The sequence below is a fragment of the Protopterus annectens genome, chromosome 2.part0 (assembly GCF_019279795.1).
Source record: "Protopterus annectens isolate FY-2018-M chromosome 2.part0, PAN1.0, whole genome shotgun sequence".
Taxonomy (NCBI): domain Eukaryota; kingdom Metazoa; phylum Chordata; order Ceratodontiformes; family Protopteridae; genus Protopterus; species Protopterus annectens.
In genome coordinates this window covers 227905475-227917914 of record NC_056728.1, presented here as the reverse complement: position 1 = coordinate 227917914, position 12440 = coordinate 227905475, and the positions used below count along the sequence as shown (strand labels likewise).

The 12440-nt window shown below is 43.1% G+C and overlaps 1 protein-coding gene across 1 annotated transcript in view; it reads right to left on the bottom strand.

Annotated features, from left to right (window-relative positions):
* The window catches only part of LCMT2 (leucine carboxyl methyltransferase 2), an 859935-nt gene extending 848125 nt beyond the window's left edge, over positions 1–11810 (bottom strand). Inside the window, exon 1 of the mRNA XM_044060683.1 lies at positions 11721–11810. Within this exon, the coding sequence (XP_043916618.1) occupies positions 11721–11741 (21 nt within the window). The 5' untranslated portion in view covers positions 11742–11810. The remainder of the gene's footprint in view (positions 1–11720) is intronic.
* Positions 11811–12440: the final 630 nt, after the last annotated feature.

Genomic DNA, 12440 nt, shown 5'->3' with positions numbered 1-12440 from the left:
ATATAGTAGCTGTCTCTGAGACATGGCTAAAACCCAATATTTCTGACTCTGAAATCCTACCCCCTGTGTTTCACGCTCTTAGACATGACAGTCTAAAAAAGAAGGGAGGAGGGGTGGCCTTAATCTACTCTAGCCTACTCTCCATCACTCCCTACCAAAATCCTATTTCTCAGTTCAACAACGCTGAACTAGTCATAGGAATTCTCCAACTAAATAACCATAAAAGCATCTGTGTCATAGCCCCCTATATTCCCCCTGGAAACAATACAAATATACTTGAGGAAATCCTTCTATGGGCCTCAACCATTAAGTTTGAGACTTACATCCTAGGAGATGTAAACATTGGCTGGAACAAAATTGATAACAATAATCCCACCATCTCAATTAACCTATATAATTTCAGTCAACTTACAAATACCAATACCAGACCTAATAAAAACACCCCCAGGCTCCATACTTGACTGGATCCTAGTCTCTCACCCTAATAAAATCTCCCATAAGGGCACCTTACCAGACTCCATTAGTGACCACTTGCCAGCCTTCGTCCATAGAGCAACGCCCTCCTCTCCTCACCAGCATCAATATATCCAAACACGAAACCTCACAAACTTTAACCCCACAACTTTCTCCAATTCTATCAAACTAATAAACTGGGACAATCTAAAAACTCTTCCTCTAGACCAGGCCGTTGAACATTTCAACTCAACCTTCTTAGCTACCCTTAACTCTCATGCCCTCCTAGAACAAAACGTATAAAAACCAACTCAGCCCCTTGGCTTACTAAAGACACCAAAATACTTATGAAACAAAGGGACAAAACCTGGAAACTTTATCATCGCAATAAGAACCCAGACGCCCTTCTTAAATATAAACTCCATAACCTAGCCAAAAAACATATTATACAGCATAAAAAATCATAGCAGCCACGGTGGTGCAGTGATAGCATTGTTGCCTCACAGCAAGAGGTTCTCCTGTTCGATTCTCAGCTAGGGTGCCTTCTGTGTGGAGTCTGCATGTCCTCCCCGTGGTCGAGTGGCATTCTAAAGACATGCGTGAATGGGCGTGCCCGTCGGGCTGGCAGCTCAGCACCATAAAAAATCTACTGCCAATCATTAATGAACCGAAGTTCCGCTGTGGTGACCCCTAACCGGGAAAAGCCGAAAAGACAAAAAAAAAAAAAACAGGATAAAAAAATCATACTATACCAAACTTCAATCTAATCATTCCAAAAATCCCAAACAATTCTGGAAGTCAATCAACTCTCTTCTCAACCCTGGTACCAAAAACAATCCTTGCCCTGACACTAGCAAGTCTGACCCAGATATAGCCACGCTATTTAGCTCCTTCTTTATTAACTCCATAGCAGAACTCACCAAGAACTTCCCAAACAACTCCACCCCCCTCCTCAAACCCTCTCCTCCACCATCCATTCCTTTCTCATCTCTCATCTTTCACCTCAAACCCATTTCCACCTCATATATAACTACACTCCTGTCTAAGATTAAACCTGGCTCCAATGCCCCTGACAACATCCCCTCACTCTTTCTAAAACTCGCAGCAGACAGCATTGCCATCCCCATTAGCATTCTCATTAACAGATCCATACAGGAGTCTTACGTTCCTAAACTGTGGCGTGCAGCCTTCATCCTACCCCTCCACAAAGGAGGCAAAAATAATAGTATCTCCAACTTCCGGCCCATAGACATTCTCTCACCTATTTCAAAAATACTTGAAAAATGCATCCACCTCCAACTCATGCCATTCCTTACAAATAACCAACTCCTCACCCCAACTTAACACGGATTTCATCCGGGCCATAACACAATAACTGCTCTCCTCTCTTTCCTAGACATAGCAAACCACGCCCGTGACTCTGGATAACTTGAATCCACAGTCCTCCTTGACCTCTCCAAGGCTTTTGATACTGTCTCCCAGTCCCCTCTCCTAAACCACCTTGCTAATCTTAATCTCTCACACAACACCCTTGCCTGGTTCAGCAGCTACCTTTCTGACTGATCTCAGGCTGTAAAATGGAAAACTGGCACCTCAACCTTCCTCCCAATACCAACCGGTGTCCCCTACGGATCTATACTCAGCCCAAAGCTATTTAATACCTTTATTAATGACTTCCACACAGATATTCCTAACACCAAGATAGTCCAATATGCAGGTGACTCAACTCCAGTCTGCTCTGCTTCTAACCTCCAAGTACTCCAAACAAAAACCCAAACTGCTTTTTCCGCCACTGAGAACTCTGTGCTTCAAAATTACCTCTCTCTAAATGCCAACAAATATAAAATTCTACTATTCTCTCCCTCTAAATATCACCCTCTTGACAAAACCTCCTTCAACATCATCAGCCATGCCAACTCCACTATTGAAGTTGTTCCTTTTGCTAAACTTCTTGGGGTCACTATTGATGAACATCTCAAATTCGACACCCATATTCAGCTAAACATTAAGGAAACACATCAGAAACTTGCATGCTGTACAGGAACTCCCATTTTCTATCCCCTTCCATAAGACAGACCCTTGCCACTACCTACTTACTACCATCACTTATGTATTGTGCCCCACTACTAATCAACCAATATTCCTCTATCTCCTCTAAACTGGAATCCTGTTAAAACAAAATCTCAAAGTTTGCCAACAAGTCCAAGTACTCTACCCACCACTGCATACCTCTCCACCTACTGCAATGGCTAGAACTTCCCAACTACCTAGACTACCTCCAAATCACTACAGCCCACAAACTCATTTTTAAACCCACTAAGTGGCCTGCACTAACTAATATCTTACCACTATATACCCCTCACAGAACTCTAAGATCTGCTCACCAAAATCTCATTTCTGTATACAAACCAAACCGTCCCTCAGGTCAGCTTCTCCTATCCTTTTCCTTAGCCAAAAAATGGAACTCTCTTCCTCCCTCTCTAAGAATTTCTCAAAACTTTGATCACTTCAAAACCCAGCTCCATTCCTACCTCTCCAATAACAGGAAATGCACTTGCACTCTACCTACCTAATCCTGCCTAATACATACATACATATACATAAACTACCTTCCACCTTACCCAATAGGAGTGCAATCATATTTACTGTTTTCTTACAAATGTTTCTTTCATAGCATTCTCAGAAGATTTAAAACCTCAGTATAATGGTGACTCTGTTATCGACCTCTAATTGTATTTACATGTAAATATGCACTGTATACCATACTATGTTGATATTCTACTGTGCTTATGTTTTACTACATAATTTTTACTAACTGTTTAATTGTTACTATGTCTGCTATGTTTTTGTGGAGCTTTTCTCCCCGGACCTCCACTGAAAACGGGCTCCTTGAGCCCAGTGGACCTCCCCGGTCAAACTGAAAATAAACAGTTTCCTTCTTCTGTTGTAGAGTTTGTTTATGGCAGGGGACCACCAGATTGGCTTCCTTTTTTGGAGGATAGCATCTTGGTTCTGTTAGGGATTGCACGATCCATGCACTCTTGTGTTTATAAAGTGCATTTGTGTAGGATTCAGCAGTCGTACCTCTATTGTCCATCTGCATGGGTGTCGTGAAGTCTACCACTCTTGTCTTAAGAAGCATGAAGTTAGCTTTGGAGAAAGTTTTTACGGTGGTTTCCCTAATGGGGCATGGGGGTGGAATGTGGATGTCTAGGGCGATTAGTTTCTGGTCGGATAAGAACAATGAGGAATTGACCTCTGGTGTAGAACACTGGTTGCCCATGTTGGTAACGACCAGGTCTAGGATACTGCTACTCCTGGTGGGGGTGTGGATAATTGATCCAAGGCTTTGGAATTTATGAATTCCAGAAAAAGTTGAGCAAAAGAGTTGGTACATGAGTAGTTTTCCCAGTTAATGGTGGGGTAGTTGAAATAGCCCATTATTAGGGTGTTAGGTTGTACCCTAATATTTTCCAGTGTATCAGGAAATGAGGAGTGGGAATCCTGGGGCATGGTGGGGGATCTGTGGCAAGCTACAATTTGGATTGCGGTCTTGCCCAAAGTTAGTTGCACTTGGATAATCTCGGATGCATTATGCTGAGCAACTAGCCTGGAGGTGTGGATATCCTTAATGAATATTGACACATTTCCGCCTTTAGTGTTTCGGTCCAGGTTAGGTGGCCAAAAGGTGTGGTATGAATTATAGCCTGGTAATGCAGGGCTGCTCTCTGGAGACTTGAACCAAGACTCTGTCACTGCACAGATGTCGATGTTCTCCATTTTAAGGAGTGCCTCGAGTGAGTGCATTTTGAGGTTTAGACTTCTAGTATTGAGTAACATCACCCTCAGATTTTGCCTGCTTGTACCCGTTACAGTGGTGAGTTTGTCATTTGAACCTTGCCTAAAAAAGGCACTGTAGGGGTGGCAAGAGCCTTAGCCAGTATCCAGAATCCCAAGGGCGACAGGTGCAGGCCATCTCTGGCAAAGCATCATGGTCTGTCGATCATGTCATCCCAGGCAGACAGATACTGGATCCCCTTAGAATGACACCAGAAGCATAGCCAATTGTTGAAGTCAATCATTTTTGTCCTTGTACTGTGGTATCATTCTGGGTGATGACAGGATGCTACTCAGGGCTAGGGTCATACCTGACTGGGCTACAAGATCGGACAGCTCCTTCATGTCTCTTTTCATACAGTCCAGGGAGGTATGTCTCAGATCATTTACACCAACATGGACAATGACAGTCACATTTGTACTTGTTGTGGAGTGACCTGAGTGTGTGCGTTATGTGTTGGATCTTGGCACCCAACAGGCGGCTGACAGTAACTTTCTACTTGTTTAGCCTGGTGAGTGGAACATCAATGTGCCTGACTGTAGTCACCTATGACTAGAGTGTTGGGTACGTTGTTATGCCTTATGGGCTATGGTTGAGTGGCACACTTGAGTTTGCGGGCTATGTGTCATTTGGGTTGTGTTGGGGGGGGAGGTTGCTTGCGTTTCTGCTTTGGAGGTCCCTGTTGCTTGAGCAGACTTTTATTGAGAACCTCCGCAAATGTGTGTGTTTTGTGTTTCTATGCATGTGTTTTGGTGGTGTAGGTTTTGAGGGACTATGTGATGAGTGTGGTGTGTGCAAGTGTTTACCCTCTCCTCTTGACTGTCTAGTCCAGTCTTGGGTGAAGAGAGCTTTGCTTCCAGTTTGGCTATATAAGTGCATCTCTCACAGGTTGTAGTGTTGGGTGGTAGGAGGAGAAGGTTGTCTGTGTATATGAGGCAACTGCTGCATTGCCCCAAGATGCCAGATTCATCAGGGTATCAGGGCATCACTGCAAAACAGCTGTTGGAAAAATCTAAACATGACAATACTAATATTTTTCTAAATCTGCTTAATCTCAGAAACATACCTCGTGCCAATCTTCTTGGTTCACCAGCCTAGGGGTTAATGTCGAGACAAACCAGAACCACACTGCCAATCAGTAAGAATTTGTTAGTTCCAAGTGCTAAAAACAACGAAGCAGTAAAAGCTCAACTCCTAAAGAAGCTTTTGTCCCGAAAGTCCTACTATGATAAAACCAGTAAGCCTCTAAATCCATTAAAAGGAAAGATAGTGAGAAGGCAGACAGCAAGAGGATTTGACCGAATAGGACTTGTGAATCATTTGTGTGAAGAACCAAGGCTGTACATTACTAACCTGCAAGGCATGGAATTCAGGTGGAATCGGAAACATTTGTTACCAGAGTGTCTGAGTCAGTGTTGCAAAATTTATCTTGTAACAAAGACTCTAATTCTCAGAATGATTTGTCCAATGTTCCTGTTCCAGAGAACATTTCATTGCCTATTCCTGAAACTATCCACAAGAATCCTCAAGAAGAACATTCCCCAGTGACTGTCCCTGTTGCTAAACCCAGTTCTAATTATTACAATACAAGGCCTGGTCGTATCTCAAGACCTAATTCCAAATACACTGCAACCTGGACAAGATTGTTATTGTTTGTATATATCTCTGTATAATTTGCATGCTTATTCAATTGTCATTTTTATTGCAGGACAGAATAGTCAAAGAGGGAGGATGTAGATCAGAGTGTGTTGTACTTTTAACTATTCATCAGTGAGCACGTGCAAGCAAGAGTGCCATTTTGACTGAGCAGCCAGAGTGAAAGCATGTACGTGTATAGTAGTCAGTTTGTTTAAGTTTAATATTTCAGTCAACCATCCTGACGTTTGTGTGTAATAAACGACTTAAATGAACACCCAGCCTCATCATCTTACTGAATACACAAGATAAGCGACAATAATCGTAACACTTGATATTCTACTGACATTCTAAGTTGATAAGATCAATATTTAAAATATGTCCCTGGTTTTGAGTCTTTATCCTCTCCTTGCTTTAGTTTGTCCAGTATTATTATATTAAGAGGTGTTCATGCACATGCCTATCTTTGGTTCATAGGTGTGTACCAGGCTAATGGCCCTGGAGCCTTTACAAACCTAGCCCATAGGATTACCCTGGCATCATGCCACGCGACCTTAGTTCCTAGTGCCTCTGTCCAGTAGAGCCACTGGAGTGATCCCCGGGGTGAATTTTCTATTTCCCATCCATTCATCAAGATTTCTCTTGAAGACGGTCAATGAGGTGCTCTGCTTGACATGTATGGGAAGTCTATTCCATAGCATGGGCAGTCTCTGGGTTATAAACCTGTCCCCCCAGCATGTTCGGTTGATTGTGTTAATGAGGCTGAGGTCTCTGGAGCATGTGGTGTGGAGGGATTGGGATTTCCTTAGATGCAGCATTTCTAACAGAGCTGGGTCAGACATGGCTTTGTAAGTCAAGCAGAGATTGCCTCTAAGTAGGCGATATGAGACAAAGAATAGTTGGGAGTTTTGTTTAGTCTGTCCATATAGGACAAGTGTTTAAGGCCTAGGATCCTCTTTGTGAGGTACTTTTGCAGCCTCTCCAGTTGTTGTGGGTGTCTAGTGAGGTACATGCCAAATGGGGTATTGTACTCTATGATTGGCCTAATATGAAAAGAGTAGAGGGAGACAATGACCTCTTTCTTCCTGGATGCAAAACTCTTAGTAATGAGATGTGCCACATAGAAGGACTTTCTGACTACAGCAGCAACGCGGTGGTCAAAAGAGAGGTTGCTGTCAACCTGCGTTCCCAGATCTCTTATAAAGCCTTCTGTGTTCAGTGGACTACCATCAGTGTGGTAATTCAAGGGATCTGGGTTTTGCCCAACAGGGATGACAACACATTTTTTGGCATTGAGCTTAAGGCCATGGTTCTGACACCAGTCGTTGGTCTTATTGAGGCCTTTCTGTAGGATGTCAGCATCACTTGGGGGGTTAATAATAGCTCTCAACTTGCAATCATCTGCAAACTTTGTCAGCCAGAATCCCTTCATGTTGGCCTGGACTTACGAGAAGTAGATATCAAACAGGAGAGGACCCAGGACCGAACCCTATGGGACTCTACTCGTGACTGGTCGGTAATCTGACGGAGTCAGCTACTTTCACGCTGTGGGTTCTATTTGTGAGCCAGTTTGCAACCCACCTACTGGTATAGGGGTTGATGCCTAGCTTAGTGAGTTTTTCTATGATTCCTGAGTGAGGAATGGTATCAAAGGCCTTGGCCAGATCAAGGTAGGCTATATGAATCACCCTGCCTTCATCCACGGTTCTGGTGACTGACTCAAATAAGTCAACCAAGTTGAGCAGGCATGATCTACCCTTCACAAAACCAAACTGTGTAGGATCCAGAGTTTGGAGATTCCCTATATCCTTGTTTATTAGGTCTGTGATGATGCGTTCCATAGCTTTGCATATCAGACTCGTCAGGCTAATGGGGCAATAATTCCCGGGGTCTGTAGTCGCTCTGCCTTTGTGGAGAGGGATGACTGTAGCAGTGCGCCATTCGGTAGGGACAAAGCCTGAGGTGAGACTGTGACTGAACAGGGCACACAGGTGAGATGCCAGTTCACTCTGTAGTTCATGTAGAACACAGCCAGAGATATTGTCAGGTCCCATTGAAGCTGTATTCTTGGCCTTGGCCAGTGCTGTTTTAACCTGTGCAGCAGTAATACTAGGTGCCTGGCAATCTACTGGTATTGTCATTGGTCCCTTGTGGGGGACAGAGGGGTAAAGTTAGCACTGAATCTGTTGGCCAGTATATTGGCAATATCTGTTGGCTCGGTATAGGAGGAACCGTTGTGCAGTAGCTCAGAGCAAATCTGGGTATTGCCATTGAGATTCTTTACGTAACTATAGAAGGCCTTGTAGTTGTCTTTTGTATCTGCTGCAATTCTGTTTTCAAAGCTAGCTTTAGAGGGTTTGATGAGTGATCTCAACCTTTTGTTGAGGTTGATAAAGGAGTTTTTCCAGTCTTGGGACTTCGCCTTATTCCATATCAGTTTCTTCCTTCTGTTGTAGAGTTTGTTTATGGCAGGGAACCACCAGATTGGCTTCTTTTTTTTTTCTGAGGAGAGCGTCTTGGTTCTATTGGGTATGGCGGGATCCATGCATTTGTGTACGTGTTCATCCAGTACACTGGTGTATGATTCGGCGGTCATGCAACTACTCTCCATTTGCATGAGTGCTGTGAAGTTAGCCATCTCTTTTAGGATCCCAAAGTTAGCTTTGGAGAAGTTTTTCATGGTGGTTACCTTTGTGGGGGTGAGGGGGATGTGGATTTCCAAGGTGATTAGTTTGTGGTTGGATCTAACCAGGGAGGAGTTGACTATTGGTGTAGAGCAACGGTCGCCCATATTAGTAATGACCAGTTCAAGGATGTTGCTACATCTAATGGGGGTAAGAACGAGCTGGTCCAGAGCATTGGAATTAGTGAATTCCAGAAAGCATTGGCCAAGTGTATTGGTACAGGAGTAGTTTTCCCAGTTAATGGAGGGAAAGCTGAAGTCACCCAGTATGAGAGTGTTAGATTGGACTCTAACATTCTCCAGGGAGCTTAGGAATGTGGAGTGTGAGTCTTGGGACATGGTTCGGGAACTATAGCAGGCTACGACCTGAACCACTGTCTTACCCAATGTTGGCTGCACCTGAAGTATCTCAGATGCGTTATGTTGGGTTACCAGTCTGGAGGTGTGCACATCCTTTATGAATATGGAAACACCACCAGCTTTGGAGCTTCGGTCCAAGTTTTGGGGCAGAAAGGTGTGAAATGAGTTATAGCCTGGTAGTGCAGGCATGCTTTCTGCTGCCTTGAACCAGGTCTCTGTTACAGCACAAATGTCGATGTTCTCCATTTTAAGGAGTGCTTTGAGTGAGTGCATTCTGAGATTTAGACTTCTAGTGTTGAGCAGCAGGACTCTCAGACTGCATTTGTTTGTAGCAGTTACAGTGGTAATTTGACCTTTGGAACACTGCCTAAAAAAGGCACTATAGGGGTGGCAAGAGCCTTGGCCAGTATCCGGAAGTCCAGGGGAGACAGATGCAGGTCATCTCTGGCAAAGCATCGAAGTCTGTCAATCATGTCATCCCAGGCAGACAGATACTGGATCCCCTTAGAATGACACCAGAAACTTAGCCAATTGTTGAAATCAATAATTTTCTGCTTCTACTGTGGTATCATTCTGGGTCATGGTAGGATGCTGCTCAGGGCTAGGGTCATACCTGCCTGGGCTACATAATCCAAGAGCTCCTCCATGTCTCTTTTCATGTAGACCAGGGAGGTACGTCTCAGGTCATTCACACCCACATGTACAATGACAGAGTCATATTTGTACCTGTTGTTGAGGGACCTGAGTGCGTGCATTATGTATCAGATCCGGACGCCTGACAGGCAGCTGACTGTTACTTTCTCCTTATTCAGCCTAGTGAGTGGGACATCAGTGTGCCTCACTATCGAGTCACCTATGACTAGTGTGTTGGGCATGCTGTTTTGCCTTAGAGGCTTTGGCTGAATGGCACACTGTTTAGGAGAGTTGTGTCTCGTGATTAGTGTTGTGTTGTGGTGGTAGAGTGCGTGTCCGCCTTGCAGGTCTCTGCTGTATGGGTAGATTTTTATTGAGAGTCTCCACGAAGGTTGGTGAAGGCAGTGTTGGTGTGTATTCTGGAGGGCTATGTGTTCCATTTGGTGTGGTGCAAGTGTTGACCTTCTCCTCTTGACCAGCTGTTCCGGTCTTGGCTGGAGAGTGCGTGGCTTCCAAGTGCATCTCTCAAAAGTGTGAGTATTGGTAGGTAAGAGGAGAGGGTTGTCAGTGTACAAGAGGCAGTTGCTACATTGCCTCAGGAAGCCCAAGTTCACCAGGTTAATAGGAGAAACCACAGGGAACTAACCTTTAGACATGCCTGGAGGGGTGGGCATTAATAAATACTGGAGCCGTTTCCTTGAAGAACGTTTAGTGCTGGTAGCACTTTTGTGTGCTACAATAACTGCTACAAGAAGTCTGGTAAAGTGCTAAACTAATAAGCTAGTAAAAGTGCAGGAGAGGAGAGAACTAGCAGATCTAAGAGAAAAATTGAAGAGCAGACTTTGGCTCAGAAGCTTACAAACAGTCCTGGATACAGCAAATCTGTATCTGGACTAGATTAGTTACAGGAAAGGTGGGAAAGAAGCACTGGACTTTTAAACCAGAAAGCTGAAAGAGATGGGAAAAAAAACTGACATTTGGGACATTAACAAAGAACCCCGTGACTCTCAAACTTCCATCTTCATAATGTAGCATATTTCCTCTCATGATGTGGTACTCTTTCAGCTTCCTAACAAATTCAACCAGTAAGTGCTCAGAACAGATAAAATGTGTTTTGCTAAAACATTTTAATTCAGTGATACGATTCAGTGTTATTTACCATGGATATTAGCTAAAAAATGGTTCTTAGCAATAACGGCAGACCCTTTCAATGTGGAACATGGACTTAAAGACTCAGAAGGAGGTGCGTTCCTCTTAATAAACGACATTTAGGTGAAATAAAGAGCACAGCCAACTCAGTAAGCACATCTCTCAATCTCTTTTTTCTAGAATCAGGGGCAATGATCCAAAAATTAGGGGTGGATTTCAATTTCAGGATTACTTAGAAATCAGACAAAAATGCAAAACTTTTAATACACATTTTGCGAAAAATGGATTGCAAAATGTTGAGGCAACATAGGAACCCCTCAGAGGCATAGACAGGAGGTGCTACTTCAATAGATGGTATGCATTACCACAAGTATTCGATATCTACTTTAATCGATACTACGTTTTAGATACCCGACATTGAAATTTAAACCGCCTAGCGCTGGGGCCGTAAAGTCACACGTTTGATCTACTTGTCCAAACAAATAAAAAATTAAGTTGGGCTGGTATAATGGTTTGGGTGTTTACCTCATAAACACAAAGTAAACAGTTTGATTCTCTCTTTTGGAAGAGAAAAACGACGCACACAGAGGCAAACATCCGAGCAATTACTTACTAATTAAAAAGAAAACAACTGAACGCAGCTCACACAGCCTACGGTGAAATCCAGTAAATGCTGTACTAATTATAACAGAATGCCCAACACAGAACTGGAAGTGCAGTAAGCTAGCCACTATTCAGAAACTGTATTTTTCCCCTGTTCAAAGGACAGGGTAGGGGAAGTCGCATGTGTACCAGCCAAAATACAACAGCATAGACTTTTTACTATGACAAGTCTGCTTTGAGAGTACACGGGATGTTGGTTTACCAAGAAAGTAGACAATACAGTTTGTTTTTAATCTGAAGTACTCACGAACGTATTTAATAAACTTACGAAATAGCCATTTGAAAGGCTTAACAGGTTAAGCTTACCTGTTTAACCTCTGAACCCATAATAACTTCTCACGCCTTTGTTATGTCAAACACGGAACCGAATTACACGAAGTTACATATCTCGCGGTAGTAGCTTGGACCATCTTACGCTTCAAAGTCGTGTGTGTAGGTATGTGGTGTTGCAACATTTTCAAATGCCCAGTGGGGCAGTTTCTCTGACAAGTTCTGATACCCTTGAAAAGTGTAAGCATGGGCCTGGGAGATTATTGCTCCTATAAACTTGCTAGAATAACAGGATATGTGTTATAATACATTTTTGAAAAATGCTACACAAATGTCATTTAGTGACTTCAGTCAGTTATTTGCCAGGGGGCAACGCGTTTTGTGAGAAGAATCCAAACACATGCAGCAAAAGTCAGGAATATATCTCTCAACCTGTTAGCACAAGAAATTTGTACAAAACATAAAATAACGAGGGGGACAAAAGCCCAAGCATTAAGGACAGATTTTAAATATTGTTCCTACAACTTAGAAAAATGTTAGGAAAAAACAGGGTATGTGTTAGAATTAATTTTCTGAAAGATAACCAAGTCTGAAACTCGAACGTCTGCCATTATTTAGTAACTTCAGTCAGTGATTTGTTAGAAAATAACACACTTTATGAGAAACAACCAAAATGCATGAAGCAAAAATCCTCTCAACCTGCTGGTGTGAACGACCTGAGACGTACCTCCCTGGATTACATGAAAAGAGACATAG